General features: G+C 46.7%; 2 protein-coding genes across 3 annotated transcripts; both read left to right on the forward strand.

The window, feature by feature from the left end:
* The first annotated feature begins 814 nt into the window (after nucleotides 1-814).
* On the forward strand, nucleotides 815-8,153 carry ISY1 (ISY1 splicing factor homolog). Of its 2 annotated transcripts, none has more exons than XM_059480035.1 (11): nucleotides 815-892; nucleotides 2,033-2,055; nucleotides 2,697-2,748; nucleotides 3,468-3,533; nucleotides 3,960-4,002; nucleotides 4,168-4,280; nucleotides 4,443-4,560; nucleotides 5,223-5,345; nucleotides 5,538-5,641; nucleotides 7,014-7,100; nucleotides 7,382-8,153. In XM_059480035.1, the coding sequence occupies exons 1-11, from the start codon at nucleotides 890-892 to the stop codon at nucleotides 7,487-7,489; spliced, it is 840 nt and encodes a 279-aa protein (XP_059336018.1). In that variant the 5' UTR covers nucleotides 815-889; the 3' UTR covers nucleotides 7,490-8,153. The 2 variants fall into 2 exon arrangements, with proteins under 2 accessions (XP_059336018.1, XP_059336019.1); XM_059480036.1 differs by lacking the exon at nucleotides 815-892 and adding an exon at nucleotides 1,258-1,292.
* A 2,801-nt stretch (nucleotides 8,154-10,954) lies between these two features.
* Nucleotides 10,955-24,215, forward strand: LOC132078374 (haloacid dehalogenase-like hydrolase domain-containing 5). The gene is made up of 9 exons (XM_059480469.1): nucleotides 10,955-11,074; nucleotides 13,044-13,253; nucleotides 13,890-14,002; nucleotides 14,718-14,811; nucleotides 15,963-15,996; nucleotides 16,910-17,084; nucleotides 18,619-18,807; nucleotides 21,037-21,434; nucleotides 23,471-24,215. The coding sequence occupies exons 1-8, from the start codon at nucleotides 10,955-10,957 to the stop codon at nucleotides 21,431-21,433; spliced, it is 1,332 nt and encodes a 443-aa protein (XP_059336452.1). The 3' UTR covers nucleotide 21,434; nucleotides 23,471-24,215.
* Nucleotides 24,216-24,823: the final 608 nt, after the last annotated feature.

The raw sequence follows: 24,823 nt of genomic DNA on the forward strand, positions 1-24,823 counted from the left end.
TTTTCCTCTAAAAAAATCTATACTTTTATACAATCAGAACAAGATTTAAAAGCTGAGGAACACAAACTGGGCTGTAAGTTCCAGAAGGAGAAAATTACTTCAAAAGATGTCTCTTCCTTGATCATCTTTCTGTGAGAACGTTGTTGCTGCTGTTCATAGTCAATTTTCCCAAGAGAACACAGGAGCTGGAAAGCAAGGGGTGATTTCATACATTGTGGGACATGGGAAAAATCAATTCTTCCTATGTTTCATGTTCATCTTTTTCACTAATGCTGAGGCCTCTCCTCATTCCTTATGGCAAACTCATGAAGTGGTTACAGAGAAGGACTGTTCGTCGGGAATTGAGTGACCAGACAAGGGACAGTGGGTACAAACGGAAAGGGGAAATTCACATCAGGTATTGGAAGGAGCTTCTTTGCATGTGAGGGTGGGCAGGCCCTGGCACAAGTGCCCAGAGCAGCTGTGGCTGCCCCAGGATCCCTGGCAGTGCCCCAGGGCAGGCCGGGCGGGGCTGGGAGCAGCCCGGGGCACTGGGAGGTGTCGGTGCCGTGGCAGGGGTGGCACTGCGGTGTCCCCAGTGTCCCCCCCGGCAGTGTCTGAGGCCAGGCCGGGCGGGGCTGGGAGCAGCCCGGGGCAGCAGTGGTCGGTGTCGGTGCCGTGCCGGCGGTGTCACTGCCGTGTCCCCAAGGTCCCCCCACACCCGGGCCCTCCCTGCTCATCCCGGCCCCCCAATCCCAGCAGCGCGCATGCACCAAGCGGGGTCATCCAATCCTGCGCGAGCGGGGTGCGCAGGCGCAGTGGGGAGCGGGGCCGCGTTCAGTTCCGGGGCTTGGAGCTGCTGCGTGCGCGGAGCGTTCGGCGGGACCGGGACTGAGGGCACGGGGGAGCCATGGTGAGTGCGGGGCAGGGACTGAGGGCACGGGGGAGCCATGGTGAGTGCGGGGCAGGGACTGAGGGCACGGGGGAGCCATGGTGAGTGCGGGGCAGGGACTGAGGGCACGGGGGAGCCATGGTGAGTGCGGGGCAGGGACTGAGGGCACGGGGGAACCATGGTGAGTGCGGGGCAGGGACTGAGGGCACGGGGGAACCATGGTGAGTGCGGGGCAGGGACTGAGGGCACGGGGGAGCCATGGTGAGTGCGGGGCAGGGACTGAGGGCACGGGGGAGCCATGGTGAGTGCGGGGCAGGGACTGAGGGCACGGGGGAACCATGGTGAGTGCGGGGCAGGGACTGAGGGCACGGGGGAGCCATGGTGAGTGCGGGGCAGGGACTGAGGGCACGGAGGAGCCATGGTGAGTGCGGGGCAGGGACTGAGGGCACGGGGGAGCCATGGTGAGTGCGGGGCAGGGACTGAGGGCACGGGGGAGCCATGGTGAGTGCGGGGCAGGGACTGAGGGCACGGGGGAGCCATGGTGAGTGCGGGGCAGGGACTGAGGGCACGGGGGAGCCATGGTGAGTGCGGGGCTGAGGGCGCGGGGGAGCCATGGTGAGTGCGGGGCAGGGACTGAGGGCGCGGGGGAGCCATGGTGAGTGCGGGGCTGAGGGCACGGCGGGACCGTGGGGAGTGCAGGGCTGAGGGCACGGGGGAACCATGGTGAGTGCGGGGCTGAGGGCACGGCGGGACCGTGGGGAGTGCAGGGCTGAGGGCACGGGGGAACCATGGTGAGTGCGGGGCTGAGGGCACGGCGGGACCGTGGGGAGTGCAGGGCTGAGGGCACGGGGGAACCATGGTGAGTGCGGGGCTGAGGGCACGGGGGAACCATGGGGAATGCGGGACAGGGGCTGAGGGCACGGCGGGACCATGGTGAGTGTGGGGCTGAGGGGCTGAGGGCACGGCAGGACCGTGGGGAGTGTGGGACTGAGGGCACGGGGGAGCCATGGTGAGTGCGGGGCTGAGGGGTCAATCAGCTTTTGTTGTCCCCTGGTGCCACTGCCCGTTGCGGGGCTCGGAGGGGACCGGCCGAAGCTGGGAGCGCTGGAGGAGCAGGCCAGGGCCCGGGGTGCCTGAGGCCGCTCTGTTTGTGTCTTGCAGGCTCGAAACGCGGAGAAGGCCATGTGAGTGCAGCGGGGACACCACCGAGCCCGGGCTCACCTCAGAGCTGGTCTCACACATCCGTGGCTGCTGGCCCTGACTACCTGATCTCACACGCCTGTACCTGCTGGCCTGTAGAACACACATCTGTGACTGGCTGGCCCACAGAACTCGCTGTTCTGCCTCTTTTAAAGCACTGACAGTTTAATGATATTTCTGGGTACTCGGTTGTGCGTGTGCTGGCCCACAGGCAGTGGGAGTTTGAGGGCACCTGCACACACGTACCTGGTGCTGTGGAGTTCCTGTAGCTGTGCTGGGTGGGTCTGTGCAGGAGAGACCCTGTAGCAATGTACTTGTTCTCCTGCAGGCTGGGGGATAGGTACACTGAAATGTGCTGTAAAGGACCCTTGTGGTTTTAGGCAGTTCCCATTTTGGGAACAGAGATGCCAGGCCAGATCAGTCAGCATTGCTTTACTTGAGAAATGAACCACTGAGGATTTTGGGTGTTGAGAAGTCGCTAGCTGGAAGAGCTGGAGGGGGTCAGTGAATGTGTTCAGGCCTTTGTTTTCTACAGACTAATTGAGTCCATAATAACCACCCAAAGCAAAGCTTGTTCCTGCTGGAATATGGATTTGTGACAGTAAATCTGCTTTCTTCTCTTCAGGACGGCCTTGGCAAGGTTTCGGCAAGCCCAGCTTGAGGAAGGAAAGGTCAAGGTGAGGTGTAAAAGCCCTGGAGGTTTGGTAGCTCAAGGCAGGCCTTGTTCAGAGCCCAGGTGTCCTGTCTTTAGAAGGAAAATAGTTCAGCTGACTATTTCACACTCACACAGCCAGGAAAATTCTCCACTAGAGTTTCTCCAAACTTTTTTTACTTTTCTGTTTTGTATTGCATATCATGCAGTGAAAAGGGGTTTAATACCTTTTAATAAAACGGTAAAGCCCTTTAATAAAAGGTAAAACTGAGGGGAAAGGGACAAAATAACTGCACACAAAACCCTAGAAGCAAGATGATGCATCAGTTTGCGTAAGCAAGCCAGTGGAATGTGAAGAAGTTTGAGAAGAAGGTGCTCTGTATAAACTGGAAAAAAAATAGGTAGTTTAGGAGTAGCAGTTGAGAAAAGCTTAACCTTCAGAAGGTGGTGTGTGCTGAAAATGGTGAAAATGTCCTGAATGGAACATTTGTTGTATTGGAGAGGATTATGGGGTGAGAGATTTTGGTTTGGATGAAGTGGATTTAAGGATTTAAGTAGGCTTTTGTAGTCTGTGATAGTTTAATTGTCAGGGCTGTAAATCATCACTGTTCTTCACTTACTAAAACTCGATGGGAGCAGAAGGCCCTGGAGCTTGGCAGCACAATTTGGCGTTAATGGAGCAGTAGAGCCTGTGTGAAATGCAGTGCTCAGCTGGGTTTGATGTGTGTGCTGTTCTGTCTACAGGAGCGAAGGCCTTTCCTTGCCTCAGAGTGCAATGAGCTGCCCAAAGCTGAGAAATGGAGGAGACAGGTAATGCCAACCTGGGGATTTTCTAATTCTGTAGGAAGTGGAACTTTACACTTCCTGCTTAGCCTGCTTACAAGGGGTTTTCCACACTTGCAGTACCCTGAGAGTTAAATCACAGAACATTTTCTAATATTTTACAGCTCAGTGTTCAGAGTAGCTCCTACCATGTCAGGTTGCTGCAAGGCCATGTGTTGCTGAGTCTTTAACATCTCCAGGGATTTAGATTCCAGGTTTTGGGGACTGCTGTTCCAGTGTTTGATTATCTTCCTAATGACTTCTTTCCCCTTGAATTTAATCAGAATTTCTCCAGTTTCAACTTGTGTTTTATTGCTACTTGTCCTATTGCTATGCACTTTTCAAACAATCTTGCTGTCTTCTTTGTTCCCTCCACTGATTGAGAAATTAATTTCTGTGTTCTTATTTGACTAGATCATTGGGGAGATTTCCAAGAAAGTGGCACAGATCCAAAATGGTAAGATTTATCTAACTATGTTTTATTTTTTGAATATACAGTCATAAGCAGTTACAGTAAAAATCTCATTTCACGGGAACTGTACTGTTTCCATTGCATAAATTCTGAAATTCCTCTGGTGTTTCTCTGAGCTACCTGATTTATTGGTTTTTTTCTCTCTTACAGCTGGATTGGGTGAATTCAGAATTCGGGACCTGAATGATGAAATAAACAAACTCCTCAGGGAGAAGGGACACTGGGAATACAGAATAAAGGAGCTGGGAGGACCAGATTATGCTGTAAGTGTGGAATGGTGGTTCTGCTTACAAGTGACTGCTGAGAAAAATATGTAACATTTAGTTAGCTGTGAATGGCTTGGCAGTGTTATTTTTATTCAGCCCCTAAAATGTTTGGCTGTGTTAGAAGAAAGTTTTAAATTATGAACTCTGTTTATTTTCCAGAGGATTGGCCCAAAAATGTTAGATCATGAAGGGAAAGAGGTCCCAGGAAACAGAGGCTACAAATACTTTGGGGCTGCAAAGGATCTGCCAGGAGTAAGAGAACTTTTTGAGAAGGAACGTAAGTAAAGAGCAGCTCCTCCCAGACATGGGTCTGTATAGTATAATATCTTGAGTAAAATGCTGTTGTAGTTTGTGGGGAGTGCTGGTGACAGCATTTCTGAACGTCTTAGGTCATTAGTGAAACACTGAGCACACATAACTAATTAAATGCTAGAGCGCCTTTGGCTGTTTGCAATTAAGGAAATGTAGTACTGGTTCCTACTGGGAATTCCATATGGTAAGGACTGATGGCCTATAGAAACTTTCCAGCATAAGAAGTAAACTTCATTGAGAAGTTTTAAATGGTACTCAGAGTTCAGGACTAGAAGAAGGGAAAGTTGGGTTGAACATAATTTTAGAAGCAGGATTGAATTTTCATAATGAAAAACTGGAGGTAAGGGGATGAAACTTTGTCATGGAATGAGTGGGAATTGCTTGGGCCTGAAAGTGAGGCAGAGACAAATTGGGAAAGTGGGAAATACTCCAGGGTGTGGGGGAACCATTGGGTCATGCTCTGGGACTGGTTTGTGCAGGCCTCAGGGTGACACCAGTGCTGGAGCAGCTCCATCGTGCTGGGTGTTGGCTGGCACCAGGCAGCTGTGGTGCTGTGGGGTTGGGGACACCTGGGGACACTCAGCAGGTGATGGAGGTGACCTGTGGGTGACAGTGGTGTCCTTGCAGCCCTGCCACCCCCACGGAAGACTCGGGCTGAGCTGATGAAGGACATTGATGCTGAGTACTATGGCTACAGGGATGAGGATGATGGGATCCTGGAGCCCCTGGAGCAGGAGCATGAGAAGAAAGGTATGTGAGATTCCAAACCTGCACAGAGCAGCCAGCAAGGGCAGCTGATGGACTCTGAGGTCAAGGCACCTTTTTTTTCTGATGTAGAGGATTTAGGCAAGGAGTTTAAGTCCATTGGAAGAGCTCTGGCAATAAGACCATGCTGCTCTGGCTGGCTCTCAGCCACACTTGCCATTTTCCTTTGCTCCCCAGTTATAGCAGAAGCAGTGGAAAAATGGAAGATGGAGAGAGAAGCACGACTTGCAAGAGGCGAGGAGGAGGAGGAAGAAAACATCTATGCTGTCCATGAGGAAGAGGTAGGGGTGGCTCAGGTGATGTGACTTTCCATGTGTCTTCTGTGCTTCCTTCCTGGACATGGCATTACTCTGGCAAGGACCTGTCTGCTCCTGTCCTGGCCCTCTCCCCACCTCAGAATCAGAAGCAGGGGAGTGCTCTTGGCCCAGGCTTAGGGAGTGCTGGGGGCTGGCAGGTGAGGACAGACTTTCACTGCAGTGAGAAACACCTTGCTGTGATTTCAGTGATTTCAGTGGCACTGTTATTGTCAGTGGTGTGTTGGTAACACTGCTCAGTCTGGCTCCTGAGCACAACCTGCCTCAGCAACAGCACAAGCAGCTTTGGGGACAGGATAATGTCACACTGCCACTGTGTGAAAACTCAGGGGGTGCAGGGCCTTGTTTGCACTTGGATGATGGTGCAGCCAGTGCTGCTGTCACTGCTGTGACATGGCTGTTTCTTCTGACATGAGATCTGCTCCCAGTGAGATCTGGAGGAGGGTACTGAAAACAAGGTCCCATTTCTCAGTCTGTATCTAGGTGGGTTAAGCACAAGAATAAAAAGGAGGAATCCGTTGTGACGGTGTTCACAGGGGTGCCAGGATGAGGGAAGAGACCAGGATCTGACTCCATGTTTCAGAAGGCTGATTTATTATTTTATGATATATATTATATTAAAACTATACTAAAAGAATAGAAGAAAGGATTTCATCAGAAGACTGGCTAAGAATAGAAAAAGAAAAAATGATAACAAAGGCTCTGTGTCAGACTCTCTGTCCAAGCCAGCTGACTGTGATTGGCCATTAATTAGAAACAACCACGAGACCAATCACAGATGCACCTGTTGCATTCCACAGCAGCAGGTTCCTGAGGCCTCCCAGCTTCTCAGGAGGAAAAATCCTAAGGAAAGGATTTATCATAAAAGATGTCTGTGACAATCCATCAGATGGATCTGGTGGCTCCTCCAGTACCTGTTTTACTTGTATGATCCCATGGTTCATGAGCCCAGCTCTTAGGTGAGGGACCAGAGCAGTACAGAGCTGTTCAGGGAAGTGGTACCCATATTTTTAAAGCACTTGCTGCTTAGCTGGCTCATCTTCTGTTCACAGCTTTGCTGTGGCAGCCAGAGTTATGGAAGGGGAGGAAATGCAGCTTTACATTCATGGCCATGCCACAGCAGAGCAAAGGCCTTATGAGAAATGGAAGCAGTAATGCTGAAAATGTCCAGGAGCAGGGTCTGCATCTGATCCTTGTGTTCTTTTGGTGCTGGCTCCTCTTCAGTCATTCCTGTGTTTATAGTGTTGATCATGTGTTGCTCCTTCTGGCAAAGCAAATGAAAAAGGGTTTTTATGACCTCTATAGAAAATAACCTTGATGTGATTTTTTCACTTTTCAGTCTGATGAGGAAGGTGGCAAGGAGAGAGAAGGTGAAGACGGCCAACAGAAGTTTATTGCACATGTTCCAGTGCCAACTCAACAAGAGGTAAGGCAGAACAGCACTCAGCTGCAGAGATGCACACTGGCTTTTGCAAGACACATTTTCCTTTACATCAGGTCATCAGTGACAGTGCCCTAAATTTGTGATTTCTGGGACTTGACTCTGCAGCTGTTTAATCCCCTTGCAAATGCTATAACCCTTTTCACCTGTGAATTTCCAAAACCTCCCTAAGTATTCCATAAACTGGGAGGTGTTGTGGTATAGCTGAGCATCTGGGGTCTCAGCATCCCAGCTGAGCTGAATCCACCCTGGTTTTGTCTCTGCAGATTGAGGAAGCTCTTGTACGAAGGAAGAAGATGGAGCTGCTGCAGAAGTACGCCAGTGAAACCCTGCTGGCACAGAGTGAGGAGGCAAAGACCCTGCTGGGATTGTAACAGTGCACAGTGCCTGGTCAGTGTGTGATCCCTCTGAGAGCAGCAGGCTCCTCAGTTCTGGTAGCAGTGGGTTTTAGCTCTGCAAGTTCCCTTGGATGTGGAGCAGACTGCTGGGGTTACAGTGTGGTGTGCAGGAGGACCATCACTCTGGTTTCTCCACTAGGATGACTTGTGCTCCAGTGCTGGAAAGGGTCAAACCTTGGTGAACTTGTCTGTGCATGTAACAGCTGCCTTCAGTGCTTTCAGCTTGGGAAAGGGTCTGTGCTGTGGGGCCTCCTGCAGATAGAAGCACACCCAGTGAGCTCCTAAATCCTGGAAGAAAACCCATGGTGTTCCTGCCATCCTGTCTGCTCTGTCCTGGCTGTGAGTGTGCACAGCTTCTCATGCTGGCTATTGTTGAGCTGAGAAGTAACTCACACTATTACACCTGCTTCATTTACCAGAACAACCTGGAACCTGTCTAGAGGGGCCTTGAAGGCAGATCTTAGGAGTGACTTTGGAGCAGATTTGATTCTTTCTAAAACACTTGCAGTGTCTAAAATCTGTTACCTTTTTTGTGGTTTGTAACTGTGCCTGGATGAATTGCTTAAATGCTGGATATTCCAGCAGCTACTGTAAAAAACCTTGTTGAAACATTTTTTATTAAAACTTATTTACAACCTGATGTCTGTTTTATTCTAGCTCAAAGGATTGTGATGATGCCCTCGTGTAGCCAAAGATTGTGATCATAGACAGCCATGCCTGTAGGGTTTGAAGCTCTGCATCCCCTACTGCTCTTGGCTTGTGAATCCTGGGACAAGAGGCAAGGTAGAGCCTGGTCAAAGTCTTATGGATGACTAATAGGTCTGAATTAATGGCATTTGAAGGTGGGCATCTGCAGCCCTGGAGATTTTCTGTCTAAGGAACACAGTATTGAACAGCCAGGTCTGCAACCCTGCAGAATTTCAGTCTAAGGAACAGACTTTTGAACAGCCAGGTCTGGGTCTGTTCAGCATTTCTGGATGCTCTCAGTATTTATATATTGCAATCTATTGTGAATAATCCATTCCAGAGCAATTAAAGCTCTAAATTGTAGAGATAAACTTTGTGTTACTTGATGAAGTGATCAAAAAAAAAAATAAAAAAATTGAAAAAGTGGAAAGCATAGCTGCCAAATTAAAACTAAAAAGAAAAACAACAAAAACCCAGAATAAATCAAAAGCTCAATTATTGGTAGCAAGCAGACAACTAACATCACAAACACATTCTTCTCTCTTCCTGGCAGCAGTGCAGCTTTCTCTGCTTTGTAAGAAAGCAGCAAACAATGTCTTTATGGCTTATAATGTCTTGTTGTAGATTTGCTTAACTGTGTACTGGAGATAACCAAACTAGATTTAAGCAGGGAAAAAACCAGCTGATTCTTATGGCCTGACACAGTCTGAGGTCTTGGTGATACCAATGATAGATCCTTCTCTCACTGTATGAGTCTATAAGATAAAAGAAGACACAAGGGTAAAGGCAGATCAGGGACAGAGTGATGGTAACAGAAATGCAAAAGAAGAATACATGGAAAGAATGGGAAAAAAACAGGATTGTAATTACATTCATGTTCAAAGGAGTATGACCAACATCATGATGTAAAAGGCAAGTTTATAGACAGGGCTGATCTCTGCCAGCCAACACAGAAAAGGAATAAATGCAAGAACTGCAGTGTGTAACTGCAGGGCTGACTGGCTGCTGCCTGGCCCTGTTGTGCCAGCTCCTCTCTCTGTAGCTCTGAGTGTGGAGCATTTTTGAGCTGAGTGCTCTTGGCTGCATCTGAGGGAACAAATTGCACAGTAATTATTTCCCAGAGTGGCCTATAGCAAAATCCTGTGTCCTGCCAGGCTCTGGGACTGCTGGTGCAGCCAGGGTGGGGAAGCTGCTGTGGTCACAGCCTGGAAATGGATCCTCTTTGTCCTGGAGAGTGGAGCAGTGGGCAGGCTCTGCTCAGCTCTGAGTGCAGCTGTGCTGGGATGTGTGTGTGGTGCCAGGCTTGTGGCTCATTCCATCTCTGGAATGTCCCAGCCCTGAGCACATCCAGCTTAGAAAACAGGTACTGCATGTATTCTTACATGTGTGCTTCAGAGTTCTGCCTGTGTGTGGTCCTGGCTTGAGCAAGGGGATAAACTCTCTAATTGTTGTGTCTGCTGCATCGATTTGGGCCTGCTTTTGTCTCTTAGAAATGCATTTGTGTTTGATTTAATGCCAGCCATGTCAGTGCTGCAGAGGGAAGGCACCGTCCTTGTTCTGACTCCTGGTGAGTGCAGTGCAGTCACTGAAGCATCAGTTTCTCCTCGCAGCCACAGGGGTGCTGAGGAATATTTGTTGGCAGCACTAGGAAATAAGTGGATTTGCCTAATCTGCATTAGCAGATGAGCAAGATAAACAGAGACAGCTTTGCAGAGTATCCATTAACTAATGACATTTTGTGCTGTGTGTCTCACTTTCAAGTTTAGCTGCAGGGGTGCAGAGCTGAGGGGCTGTGGTGGCTTTCTCCCAAAAAATGAATCCCAGAATGGATCGGTGTCACAGACATCTTTTTATGAAAATCCTTTCCTTAGGATTTTTCCTCCTGAGAAGCTGAGAGGCCTCAGGAACAAAATGTAAACAATTGTTATCTGCTACTGTGGAATGCAACAGGTGCGTCTGTGATTGGTCTCGTGGTTGTTTCTAATTAATGGCCAATCACAGCCCAGCTGGCTCAGACTCTCTGTCCAAACCACAAACCTTTGTTATTCATTCCTTTCTATTCTTAGCTAGCCTTCTGAGATGAAATATTTTCTTCTATTCTTTTAGTATAGTTTTAATGTAATATATATCATAATATAATAAATCAAGCGTTCTGAAATATGGAGTCAGATCTGGGTCTCTTCCCTCAACATAAGACCCCTGTGGCCACCGTCACAGATCGGTTTGGAAGGGACCACTGTGGGATATCTGCTCCAGCATCCCTGCTCCAGCAGGGCCATCCCAGAGCACAGGGCACAGGATTTGTCCAGACACTTCTGGGGTAGCTGCAGTGAGACAACTCCACAGCCTCTCTGGACAATGTTCCATGCTCAGTCACTGCACAGGGAAGAAGCTCTTCCTGGGCATCAGTGTCCAAATGGCACCGCCAAGCAGAGCCCGCTCCATCCTCTCGGCTTCCCTCAGCCTTTCCTTGAGGAGAGATGCTCCAGCCCTTTCATCCCTTGGCCGGGCAGAACCAGACAATGTTTCTTCTGCTGCGTTACTGAATCGAACGCAGTTATCTCCTGGCTCGGGATGTTGCACTGCCCGCTGTCGGCAGTGCCGCCAGCCGCGGTGCTCCGGAGGAGCGGAGCCCTGGCGAGGCGCGGCGGCGCCGCTGCCCCGCTGCCCGGCTGACGTTGTGCCGTGACGCGGTGACGCTGCCGGTGAGTGACGCGGGCCGGGCGGGCGGTGCCGGCCCCGCACTCGCTCGCCATGCGCCGGGCGCTGCCGCCGCTGCGCGCCCTGCTCGGGGCCGCCCGTCCGCCGCGGCCGCCGGCGCCCCGCGGGCAGGGGATGCGCGGGCCCCCGGCCGGGCGGAGCGGGCACAGCGCGGTGAGCGGGGCCGGGGCCCGGGGCGGGCGGGCCGGGGCGCAGCGAAAGCGAAAGGGGCGCGGGGCGCGGCGGAGCGCAGCCGGGCCCCCCGGGGATGCCCGGGGTATCCTCGCTTCCCCGGGACGCCGGGATGGATTTCCCGGGCACTGCCGGCCGCAGCTCCTGTCCCGGGGCTGCGTGTGCTCCGGCCTTACAGAGCGAACCAGGGAAACTCCTTCCGACCGCTGCCGGCTCTGTCCGCGGCACAGCACTCCTGCCACCAACAATTCCTTTAGGGCCGAAAGGGAAACAAAGCTGCTGACTTCAGTACCTCTATCTGTCGTGATATCTATCATATATATATATATATATGTTCACTTCTTTCCTTATTGCTTTTCCCCCCTTTCTTCCTGCTAGTGTTACTCACTGTAAAATTCCCATTTGTAACCTGTTATCTATACATCTGTTATTCATATGTCGCAAAATTAACGTAAAGGATCGCATCTGCTACAAAATTATTCCAATGCCGCTGTAGTTTCCGCAGTTTCTGGTACCCATTCACAAAGCCTGGGAAGACTGCTCTGCGTTTATTAGCGAGCCTTTAGCAGCATCTCTGCAGCAGTTGGGATATTTCTGACCTGGCTTTCCTGAAACGGGTGCAGGCTATGTGGAGACCAGGATTTCGGGGGTTTTGTTCTTAAAAGGGTGATGACTCTACAGAGGAGAGAGGAGAAGGCTTTAGGGGGAGTTCTTGCATGCGAAGACAAAAACTGAGCCTAATTTAAATGAATGGGAATGCGATATATTTCCAGTGTTGATGTTATTAACCCGGGCTGCCTGGGGGGGCGGATTCCCGCTGTTGTTTGAGCTGCAGCCCATTCCCAGCGGTGCCTGTCCCTGTGCCGTGCCCGCTGCAGGAAAAACGTGGTGTGTGAATCGCCGATGTGGAGCAAAGTGCTGCTGGAGTAGGCAAAGCGCCTTCTCCTCCTGCACAGGAGACACGGCAGCAAAGGCTGTCCCAGCTCCCAGGGCTGCAATCCTTTCTGTGCCTGTTAGCAAAGGCTGTTCCAGCTCCCAGGGCTGAGTCCTTTCTGTGCCTGTTGCCCCTAACCCCTCTCTCTTTATCACTGACCATAATCCCGAGGTTCCTGATGATAGGTTTTGTTCCGTGCTTTCCCAGCCCGATCCAGTAACAGTTTCATTGCTCACACTCCTCTCTCTGTCTCTGCTCCTCCTTCCTCCCTCTCCCTGCTGGGGCTCACCGAGTCCAGCTCCTCACTGCCCCAAAGGCAGGCAAGGAGACATTACATTTTACAGTTACATTTTAGTCATTTGAGCAGCATTGGTGTAAGGAGGTGCTGACTTTGCCAATTAGCCTGCCCTGTGTGAAAATGGGACTGAGGCCATGTGTGGGAGCACAGCAGGCACTTGGCCGAAATCAAACTCTTGTGGAACAGAACAGTTTTACTACAAACACCTTGGAAGGGAGCAGCCAAGTACAATACTTGTGGTACTTTTGCCCAAGACCTGCCCACTGCTGAAAAATTTACTTTTGCATATTTTGTTAGTATTCTGTGGAGGGTTAAGCCATTGAAGTGTGACTCACTGGCACAGCAGCGTGTATTTTGTACCTCTTGGCATCAGTTTAAGTTAATTTTTCCCTATCCTCTGAAACAATCTGGAACTATTTGTAAGGCAAAATAGCTCTCATGAGTCTGTATGCACAAGGCAGAGGGAGTTGTGGTGCTGCTTGTGTCAACATGTTTTTAGCATGAAGATGTGCCTGTAAGGCACAATAAGATGTGCAGGGCTATAGCTCCCCTGCTCTCACTGGAGGTGTCTGTTCTCAGGGGGCTGTAGCTGCTGTAAACTCTATTAAATATGTAATATTGAATGTAATATGTAATATTGCATGTAATATGTAATATTTAATGTAATATGTCAAGACATGTATAACTAATGTACCCTCTGATTTCATCCCTCCTCCCAGCCCCGCGTGCTGCCATCCTTTGGGTTCCTGTTTGACATCGATGGGGTGCTGGTGCGAGGCAGGACCCCCATCCCTGCTGCCAGAGCAGCCTTTGGCAAGCTGGTGAACCCTCAGGGACAGTTCCTGGTGCCCGTGGTCTTTGTCACCAACGCTGGGAACTGCCTGCGCCAGAAGAAGGCTGAGCAGCTGTCCCACCTGCTGGGGGTTCCAGTGAGTCACCTCAATCCCATTTATTGCATGTTAAATTGCATGTTAGATGTGTTATTTTCCATTAAATGCTGCTCAGCTCATCAGGGCTGCTTTTCCCTTAAAGCCCCCTGATGTGCTTTGCTGAAAGTAAAAAGTGCTGTCCAAACCTAACTGGTAAAGGCACTGGTTTTTCCAGTAGTAAAGCTAAAGGTATTTCTTTGGAAAGATGGTAAGTAGTGATTCACAGGAGCATCTTTCCACAATAATAGTCTGGCTGGTTGCTACCTGTCCTGGTGAAGGGCTGGGGATGTGTAAACTAAAAGAAGGTGGTAATTGGTACAATTAAATCACAGCTGCAGTTTAGCAAAGGGCCCACAATTGGAACCAGTTCTGATTCTCCTTCCCTTGGTGATTTTATCAAACCAGGAGAGAAAGGCTTGCTCATGTAGAATCGAGCTGGGAGCTGAAAGGGGTATGTGTGATAACTTGTCAGTAAGGTATTTTTTTTCTGGCATATTATCAATACATCATTTGTGCAAGGAGAAAATGCTGATTGTTATGTAATTCCTGGAATCTGTCACATCTGTTTATTGAATCTATGTATGAACAACTTCTCTGGAATACAACAGAGTCCTTTTGTTTTTAAATCCCAAACAGATTTCCCAAGAACAAGTGATGATGTCCCACAGTCCCCTGCGGATGTTCAAGCGTTATCATAAAAAATGTGTCCTGGTATCTGGACAAGGACCCCTTCTTGATATTGCTCGAGAGTATCTTTAAAAAAAGAGTTTAAAAAAGCCAACAACTTTCTGCCAATGTGTTTTCCTTAATCAGGTTCAGGGAAGCCTATGGATGAAGTGAAAATCAGATATTTCAACCCTACAAATGCAATAATAAATAGTAATGATAGCTCCTAGTATGGTGCCAAATCTATGTATGAATGTGGTTTTATACCAAGTGCCCAAAGGACTTGAATAATATTGATATCATGGTGGTATCAAAATTTCAAACTGTAACTTAATAACCTTAACTTTTGCATAAGCTTTGCTCAGGCTTCCATTAAGTCCCTTCTGCACTTCTTCCTTCAGTGGGATTTTCATTGAAGTTGGTGTAAATCATAAGTTGTAAAAATGTATATACAACTTTTAAGCATAAGTATAGAGTATAAGTATACTCTATTTGAAGTACAAAACTGAGAAAAAGGTATTGAAGGTACTGTTTCTTAGGAAATGCATTTCTAAATTCAATATTCGTTAGGCTTGGCTAGGAGAGAAGTAGATGAGAGGACTGAAAACAAAACAGAAGAACTTTGGCCTCTCATTTATCAGATCAGCTTTTTGTCTCACAGAAGGAAATTCTGTCTTTGATGTTGCTTTCATTGCTAACTAATTTGTCAGTTGAGTACCTTTAAATGGTTAAGGTGGAATGAGCAGTCAGAAAACCTTTCCCTGTGAGCAGCTGTGTGTCCTTAGCTGGCTGCCCCAGCCTTGGCTTCTGCCAGCCCATCACCATTGACACTCTGAGGGAGAAACGCCCTCTGCTCGATGCAGTTGACCATGACAGAAGACCCAATGTCCTGGTGAGTGACATTTGTGTTTCAAACCTCTCTGTTTGCTCCTTGCATGACATCCTACAACAGGGATCAATATTTGACTACCAAGCTAATGCTGCTGTTCTTACATTGTATTTTGACTTTTCTGCTTCCTTATTTGTTTCATTACAACATTCTCAAGAACAGCTCTTTTCTCTCAGTAGTAATTCTTGAACCCAGCCTTTGATTTTATAGCCTGCTGTTGTGGGAAAACTCACAATCTAATACAGATACTTAAAGCAAAATCTGCCTTGGAAAGCTGATCAGCTTCCTCAGAAGGTGTGGAAGATCACATAAGCTTTTCCCTGAATATATGATTGTGTTGCTATTGTTTCTGACCCATGAGGTTGCTTTGATTGCAAATGAAAGCTTTGAAGAGAAACAATTTTCCCTCAAAGGACTCCCTTTGCTGTTAACATCACAATTTAAATGTCAGCAGTGGGTACAGTGGTTCCAGCTGGATTGTGCAGAATTAAAGCAGAAGTGAACATATCTGGGTGTGCTGTACATGCTCAGGGCCAGCCTACAGAGTGGATTTCCTCACTGGTACTGAGGACATTCTCTGTGGCTCACAGGATCATAGCTCAGCTGTGGGGAAGGTCAAGAACCTGCTTAAGTGTTTGTCACCACACAGAGTAAATAATGGAGTGCAGACTCTTAATTGTTCAGCAAATATATTACATGTTATACAGTGCATTCTTTTTTAGAAGTGTTGACGAAAAACGTCTCAAAATCTGTTTTTCAAATGTCCTGGTACTGCTGGAGGCCTCTTACTCCTGTGGTAAAATAAACATCCATGCTTTTCTACACAAGTAGTTAAAACAACTAATTAAACAAGTAATTTAAACAACTGAAATCACAACACAAGGAATTTTAACAGCTGGAGTTAAAAAGCTCCAGCTGAGGAGAAGCAGGAGGCAGGAGCAGGTACAGCTCAGTCACTGCTGTCCCTGTGCCAGAGGTGTCACCTCAGAGAGGAAACACAAGTTTCTGAGTGAACTGACATCAGGAATATATCAATATAGAGTGCATTTCCTCTTGGAGGGGCAGGAGGCAGCTGTGGGAGCTGAGCTGGAATTTATTCTGTTAATAGTAGATGTTTCATCTTGTAGAAAACTTTCACTCTTTTCTTATTGCAGTCCCCGTCTGCTGTGGAGCTTCCCAAGATTGAGGGTCAGTTATCCTTATTTAACTTGCATCTATCCACGAATAAATGAAATAGCTTTATTTTATTTTATTTTATTTTATTTTATTTTATTTTATTTTATTTTATTTTGTTTTATTTTACTTTATTTTATTATCATAAATTATTTTTAGATTGCTGGGCACTTTCAAAATTTGTCTGAGATAATCCTAAAATTTCCTTGTTAATGACATCTGTCATTCATTTGAAAGCATCATGCCTTGTAAAGCTGTTTTTTAATGTGTGCAGTTTTCAGCCCCTGGGTTTTGAAGTTTGAAGGGTATATGAGGCCTCCTTTCCTTTTCATCTGCCTCTAACAGATTATTGTTGCTCTCCTTTTATAATGAGCTGATGTTCATTATTCAGAAATAATTAATCTTGTTCTTACAAGTAGTCAGGATGCAGCTGTAGTATGAGAAGGGTCTTGTGTTCACTCTCATCTTATCTGAACTACAGGAAAGTAGAAATTGGACCTTAGGATTTAAAAATATCCATGTCAGATTATTGCTGGAGATCAAAGCAATTTTTAAAAACAACATCCAAATTTTGTTCTGAGATGAACAAATCAACATCTCTGGTGTTATATTTAAATACTGCATGTAAACAGGGAACTCATAAATTATGGAAGACTTAGAAATACAATTTAGAAGTTAATATTGTAATTTCTGGAGAAATTTCACCTGCAAAATAAAATTCCTAAATCTGTAAATTTTGCAGTGGAGTCTTGTTACTTCTGAGATTTCTGTGACTGGATGGGCATGTGATATATTAAACCCCTAAATTAATGTGACTGATCAGTTCCTGGCTATATTAAATGACTTGTTCAGTCTCTTTAGGCCAAGCTTTAGGCCTCAGTGCTCTGTTAACAATTCCATGGCTGTTGTGTGCCTGTGCTTCTCCCAGCTGTGGTGCTGTTTGGGGAGCCAGTGAGATGGGAGACCAGCCTGCAGCTGATCATTGATGTTCTGCTGACCAGTGGCTATCCTGGCAATCCCTACGGGCAGGAGAGCTACCCTCACATCCCTGTGCTGGCCTGCAACATGGACCTGATGTGGGTGGCTGAGGCACAGTCCCCAAGGTAGGTGCTTTGTTCATGTCACTGGGATTTGTTTGGGGTTTTTCCAGCCGGGTTCAGAGTCAGCACTTGAATGCTTGATGGCTTGGCTTTGAATGCAGCATCTCTAATGCACTTTCAGCTAATGCTGCCTGGCTGCTGGCTGCATTATTGCATCCAGGAAATCACTTCTCAAGAGAAAAGCTGCTTTTAAGCTCTAAACCTTTTGTTTCCTCAGTCCCAGAACAATGGAGAAATAGAGGTATTTTTCCTGAGGGCCTCAGAGCCTCGGTTCAAAGGCAAAAATGAAAAAATTATCAAGGCCATTGTTTCATTTCATTAGGTCCCTCTTTGGTTTTTCTCTTTTCCTGGTAGGGTAAAGGGCTGACCCTGCTGGTTGAAAGCAGTGAGTGGTTCTGAGCTGAGGACAATGCAGTGAGCTCTTTAGGGAGCACAAGGAAAAACAAGCAGAACACACTGAAAAAGGTGCCAGGACCTCTTAGAGAGGTTTTGTTTGATTTGGCTTTCAATAGAAGGTACTTCTTTAATAGGTTTGTTTCCCCTCCCTTCCCCTCAGTCTGTAATTTGAAATAGAAATTTCTTACTGTGAGTTGGTTGCTGCCTCAGTCCTGGGTCAAAGATCTGCTCAGATAAGTCTATGGAAGCAGAGGCCATCTCTAATTAACACACTGGAAAAGATATCTGTGTGATGGCTTCAGGCTGCACTAAGGCAGCCAGGATACCTCCAGTGAGCAATTTTAAAATTAGACAAATCTGTTGTGCCATCCCAGTAATGTGAGTTTATTGTGGTGTCAGTTGTTCAGCTAATCAGCTCTAAATTTTCAGTGAACCAGATGCAGAAATATTGAGTGCTGAGCAGAATTTGATAGTTGCAAGACACAATTTATTCCTAGAAATAATGAAATAAAAAAGCCTAGTTTGATGTTTTAAATCTGTGCTTAATGTAATTTGATTTGGTATTATACCTGTGTAGGTTTGGGGATGGAACATTGATGGTTTGGTTTTATATCTCTGTAGGTTTGGTCACGAAACATTCATGGTTTGGTATTTTATCTGTGTAGGTTTGAACCCAGAATGTTCATGGTTTGGATTTATATCTCTGTAGGTTTGGGGATGGAATGTTCATGGTTACATTCATGATTTGGTTTTTTATCTGTGTAGGTTTGGGGATGGAAAGTTCATGGTTTGTTTTTATATCTCTGTAGGTTTGGGCATAGAACATTGATGGTTTGTTTTTATATCTCTGTAGGTTTGGGCACAAAACATTCATGGTTTGGTTTTATATCTGTGTAGGCTGGACACAGAATGTTCATGGTTTGGATTTATATCTCTGTAGGTTTGGGCATGGAACGTTCATGGTTACATTCATGGTTTGGTTTTTTATCTGTGTAGGTTTGGACACACAACATTCATGGTTTGTTTTTATATCTCTGTAGGTTTGGGCATGGAATGTTCATGGTTACATTCATGGTTTGGTTTTTTTATCTGTGTAGGTTTGAACACAGATTGTTCATGGTTTGGATTTATATCTCTGTAGGTTTGGGCACGGAACGTTCATGGTTTGCTTGGAAAACATTTACAAGAAGATCACTGGCAGAGACCTGAAGTACGAGGCGCTGATGGGCAAGCCCAGCAGGCTGACATACCAGTATGCAGAGCACCTGATCCGGGCCCAGGCCCTGCAGAGGAGCTGGGAGCAGCCCATCCAGACCCTCTATGCTGTGGGGTAAGGTCTGCTGAGCCCCACAGGTACAGCAGGAAACCCCAAACCCTCTGTGCTCTGGGGTCAGGGGTGCTGAGCCTGACAAATACACCAGGAAATTACTCACAGTGTAAATGCCAGCCAAGAAAAACACACAGCTCCTACCAGCTTGTTTCTCCTAAGATTAGGACCACCTAACTTTCTTGGTGCTATGGTGTATCTTTCATGACATTTCTAATCTTAAAGATTAATGATGCTTTGCTCTTTTTACGTGTAATTTCTGCAGGAGCACAAAAGGTGTTTTATACGCAACTAAGATTTTCCTGATTTTTTATTTAGTTTTTTTCTGTAATAGGCTGTGTGAATCTAACACAAAGGGTTTGCCTGGTGCTTATTCTGTTAGGTTTAGTGGTGTAACACCAACTCCCTTTGAGCAAAGGACAGTTAGAGACTGCAGAGCTGGACTTGATCTCTGAGGTCATTTAGGTTGGTCATATGCTACTGCGTGTGCTGCCACATCACAGAATCCTTTTCAGAGATAAGATAAAGCTGCATTGTATAGAAGACTGTTTCAGAGTCTCCAAGACGTTTGGCAATATAATAAGCTCATTCATGGGCTGCTCATACCTTGATTTTCTCTCCCCTTGCCCCAGTATGGAGAGTGATTCATGAAAACGGTGCAGTAAAATAGCTGAGGGGTTGGACTTCTCCCTGTCTGCCTGATTCCACACAAAGTGGTGGAAAGTACACAGTAAAGTGTTAGATGAAATTGAAGGGATTCACAGAATAATTAGAATCCACAGTCTGATGTAGTTATCAAGTGGGTACGTATTGTCAGCAGCTGACACAAGCGAGATAGCTCTCGTGAAAACTTGTGCCCTGAGCCTCGGTCTGACTCACATCTTCATTCTCAAAGATGTTCCATGTTCATTACATTGCACAACCTTGCCATGCATATTCAACCCCTGGCCCCTCCTGTCCTCGCCTCGCATGGTAATCAGATCCAGGTCCTTCTGGGCATGCATTGTTTGCTGTGGTGTTCACACAGGGGTCTCTTAGTGATCTCTGAGGCGGAAGACTGTGGTCTTCCTCATGACTGAACTTTGGAACTTTTCTCCTTTGCATGTGTATTTTGGTCTCTTGGTGTTGTCATTATAGTGCACGAGTTCTATTATCATTACATTGCAAGGGTTCCATATTGCCAGAGTTTCATACCTCCCTGCTGTTCCTTGTAGACAGCTCCTCGAGGCACTGCCTCTTCCTTGTCCTCACAGCAGCCAACTGACTCCAGCTCTCACCAATCCACTCTTCTATTACACTGTTCTTATTGGCTACAGGTGTGGCCTGTTAACATCAGGCCTGCTCCTAATCTTTAGTAATTGGTTCAGCTGCAACTCTTTAGGGGATAAGATTACATTCTGTACCCCCTTCATTCACCCATCCTGTATCCCCCTACACCTTGGTGCTTATCTGAGTACGTCTGTCGGCCTTGATCAGCTTGGAGACCGAGGAGCCCCTTTAGCTGGGTTTCTTGCATCTCTTGGTCTTCTCGTGGTATTGTTTCTGATGCAAGAAGCTTCAGAAATTTGCATTTTCCTATGCCCTTTGTATCGTGGCAGAGGTTTCTTAAGAAAAGGTTAAAATTCAACACATAATTCTACAAGCTAAAATTAAAATGCTTCATTCATATTGCTAACTCAAGTGAACTCCAAAAATCTCTTGTAAGAATCCGTGTCTCTGGGGCTGTTGTTTGAGTCCACTCCAGGCTGGCTATGGACTCTGGCCCACACGGTCTGACATGGACAAAGCAAAAGATGAGAAACGCTCTTCTCCACGTGGGAACGAGTGTCCTGTTCATTGGCTTGGGAAGGGACACCTCAGACTCTGGTGAAATCCCAGGTGGAAAAGAGGGCATTGCCTTCTTGCAGGGGACATTTACACCCGAGGGAATGGGGTGGGGAAGAGAACTGCAGTCAATGGGATCCCATTGAGGAGGGGCGAAGGGAGGGATAACCAGGGGGGGCAGATCAGCAGGGCAGAGGGGTGGATAAGGGAGAAACCATGGGATGGGAGAAGAGAAACAACGATCTACATGATATAACATACTCAGTACAAGTTTCCCATCGCCCAGTGCAAAACAACAACTAAATAAACTATTTAGTGCAGTACAACAACCTCTAATTCAAAATGATGCAATGCAAGAATGCCTTTGACAGCTGCAGCTGAGGCGCTGACGGAGTTTGTGCTTTGCAGGGACAATGTGATGACGGATGTGTACGGAGCCAACCTGTACAACCGCTACCTGCAGCAGAGCTGCCCCAGAGCCCGGCTGCAGGCCAAGGCTGCTGCAGGAACAGCCCCTGCCCAGCTTCCCCAGCACATCCAGCACATCCAGCCTGGCCTCGGCTGGGACTCGGAGCTGGCCCCCGCAGCCGCTGCCCGCTGCAGGTCCGTGCTGGTGTGCACAGGGGTGTACGACCCCCCGAGCGAGGGGGCCGTGCCCAGCAGGGACAGCGTGGCTGAGAACGTGTTCCACGGGCACAGGGATTTCAGCTTCGACCCCGCCCTGGTGGAGCCAGACCACATTGTGCCCGATGTGGATGCTGCTGTGGACCTGGTCTTCCAGCTGGAGAACTTTGCGCCTCGTTGAGGTGAGGGGATTTCTGAAGGACCACTCAGTGCTGTGCTTTTCTTGCCCAAACACACTGTGTTTTACAGGAGTGCCACAAAGTGCTGCCTTCCAAATTTTTTAACCTCTGAATCAATACAATTAGGTATGGTTATTAGTAGTACATGTAGGTACATGTGTGTGTTTAATTATATTGAATATCAATAATGCTTTTTATACTGCTTCTAAATATGTAATTTATGGCTGGAGTTACCCTTTGCTGTCTTCCTCTTTGTTATGTTAGGGACTTTAATAGCAATATTTCATAGTAACCTATTCATGTACTGGTACTTAAATCCCTCCACAACATCACCTCCTTTTGTTTGCTGGAAGATTTAGCTTTTAGGTGTTGATGATCTTGAGGATACCAGATTGTGGTGCTGGGGTCACTCAGTCCGTTCCATGTGGGCTGTACAGAGCACAACAAGTATTAATGCCTGGAATTCTGCAAGTACTGAATGCTCCCTTCAATCAGAGTGGAGTTCAACCTGTTCCACTTTGGACTTGCGCTCATCTGACCTGCTGCTGCCTTGCCTTGTGCCTGTTGTCCCATGTCCCTGGAGTTTTATTGCTCCTCTGCTGTGTGAAGCCTTAATTGTGTTGGAACTTCATAGTCCAGGAAGGGAAGCAGCAGACCTGAGTGCCCTCTGTGGCCTTTTTGCTCTTTGTCTTTCTATATGCACTTCCTTTTCCTTTTCCTTTTCCCTTTCCTTTTCCTTTTCCTTTTCCTTTTCCTTTCCTCCCCTCCCCTCCCCTTTCCTCCCCTCCCCTTTCCCTTCCCCTTCCCCTTTCCCCCTCTCCTTTTTTGAATTTTGAACCTTAGAAAGTTTTAGCAGTTTTATTTCCTGTGTTTCTGTGAGTTGGGACTTTACACTGAATCAGTGACTACTGCTCAGCCAAAAAGTGCCTCCTAATTTACTTGAAGCCTCATACCACTGTGGTAATTAACTGGCCTTTAGTGTAATATATTTCATCTCATGTCGATGTTGTATGCTGTTTAGTTCGTGGATTTTATAGCTGTTAGTTTAAAAAGAAAAAGTAATTTATTTTTTTATTATTTTCGTAAAATACTTCTAAAGTTTTCATCCCAAAGATACCTTTGAAAATATTTTTGTGTTGTTATAACACATAAGCTTGGAAAACATAACCCAATTAATTGTTTTAAATCAAAGTCAACTTACACACAGAGATCAATCCACATTAGGGACTAGTCAGGTTTTTAAGATTGGTGGGGTTTTTTTTCAAATCAGAAATTGTACAAACACAGCCTGGGTGCTCATTCTCCCAGGTTCCTCCTGCAGGGCTCTCACAATGACCTCCTGGCCAAATCCCTCCCTGCTCCTCACCCCAGCAGCAGCTCTGAGAGCCCAGGGCTGCTGTGCAGTCACGTTTTGTGGCGTGTTCCCTGTGTTTGCAGAGCCCTGCAATCCCCCTGCCCTGCCAGCATTGCTGATTCCTCTCTTGCACTGGTTCCTGAGTAGCTGTCAGTGTCTCACTGCATGCAGTGTGAGGACACTGCCCTGAACAGTTCATTTCCTGCTTCTGCACTGGAAAAGTATTTACAGCAGCACATTCTTGCCTTTTTATTGGTACAATGAACAGATATCCACCTGTTCCTTTAGCACTTTCCTGTCATATACAAGGTGTTTGCAAAGAACGCTGAACTTAAGTAAAGATTGTAATTCTGTAAGCTCAGGATGATTTAAAGCCACGTTGTTCCAGTACTAAAGCATGTTGCAAAACTCTCTAACTTCACCAGAATTGGTGAAGCAAGGAATAAAAATGTTGGGAGTTGCTGAAGAACAGAAAAGGTTCTGTGTGTTTCTCCTTTTTTTCTCTACAATGTGCATGAACACTTCAAAAGGTTCATGAAGGAACAGCATATGGACCTCTTAGAGCTCATCCCCCATGGAAATATTAACATAAAATGTGTTTGTGGAAAAGGAAGGCAGTCCCTTTTGCTCTGTCACATCACAAATCTAAAACCCTCCAAGGCTCAGGGTATTCCACATTCTCCAGCTCCAATGACTGAGCTCCAGCCTGGTGAGAGGCAGACCCTGAAAAAGCCAAAATGCTGAAAAAACACCAGATGGAAAGAAAAGAAAGGAAATTATTAGAAATAGTGACCTGGATAAAACTACACACGGAAGGCAGCTGCCAAAAGAGGTGGAAATCTCCTTCCATCAGTTTAAAGGGGGGAAACTGGGATTACTACAGGAATTTCTCTGGAACTCAGTGGTGCCCTGTGTGCTCTGTAACCTGTACAGAAATGAGGACTAACAGATATCACATCTCATACAGCCTGTGGTAAACTCTTCTGTCTGCACAAGGTGAGTTCTGGGGTGATGAAATAAATCCTGTTTTCAACATTGACAGAAACAGGCTGCACACTTACAAGTTTCAGCAAAGTGTTTCTGTGAGTAAAACAGATGAGTGCATATTCCAAAGAGCACAGGTGGGTTTACTTTGTGTAAAGATTGCTTTAATTTGTATAATTCAGACCACCTGGCACTCAGCAGGTCTTAACTAAAACCTCTCCTCCTTGCATTGTGTTGGTTTTTATGCCAAGCTCAGAATTCAGTACTGGGATCATGGTAAACATGCCTTGCAGTTTAACAGCCAGCAGGTGATTTATTTATTTATTGCTTTATTTATTGATCTGTTCCTGAAGCAGAAGGTGCACCTGGTGCACAGGTAAGAATCTCAGAATCTGATTTTCTATAGGATTTGGGATTGGTGTCTTGTTGTGTGGAATTGTATCTGGGAAAAGGCTTTTTGCTAGTTTAACAGCTAACCTTCTGCCCATAGATGTGGAGGAAAAACATTCAGTGAACTTAAACTATAAAAAATACAGGTTTGGGGTTTTTTGGTTGGTTTTTTTTTGTGTGTGTGTTTTTTTTTTTTTTTTTTTAGGTATGAACTACAAAATATTAAGCGAACTTAAACTACAAAAATACAGGGTTTTTTTTGCATGTACAAACTACATAGTGAAAGGTCAGGTCACCACAGCCAATGAAAAATGGTTGTAGTGTGTGTAGATCTCTTGTATCCAAACTATTTCACATTCTTGGAGAATTCCAGGGAGAGTTCCCAGAAATGGGAAATAATTTCTGGGAATCACATGCACTTATAACAAGCCATTAAAAGGGAAAGTTGGGTTTTTTGCCCACATAGATTTAGAAGCTCCAGTTTAATGTGCAGAAGATGAGACAATGCAGGTCAGTCCCTCCCAGGAGCAGATGTTACTCACTGAGTGATGCCTTCACTGTTTCCATTTCTCACCAGTTCCCTCCAGCACACCCTGCCAGGGCAGTCACAGTGAAAATGAGTCCTCAGAGAGAATTCAGTGACAAATCCAGCTGCAGCAGCACT

Source organism: Ammospiza nelsoni, chromosome 11, assembly GCF_027579445.1.
Source record: "Ammospiza nelsoni isolate bAmmNel1 chromosome 11, bAmmNel1.pri, whole genome shotgun sequence".
Classification (NCBI taxonomy): Eukaryota; Metazoa; Chordata; class Aves; order Passeriformes; family Passerellidae; genus Ammospiza; species Ammospiza nelsoni.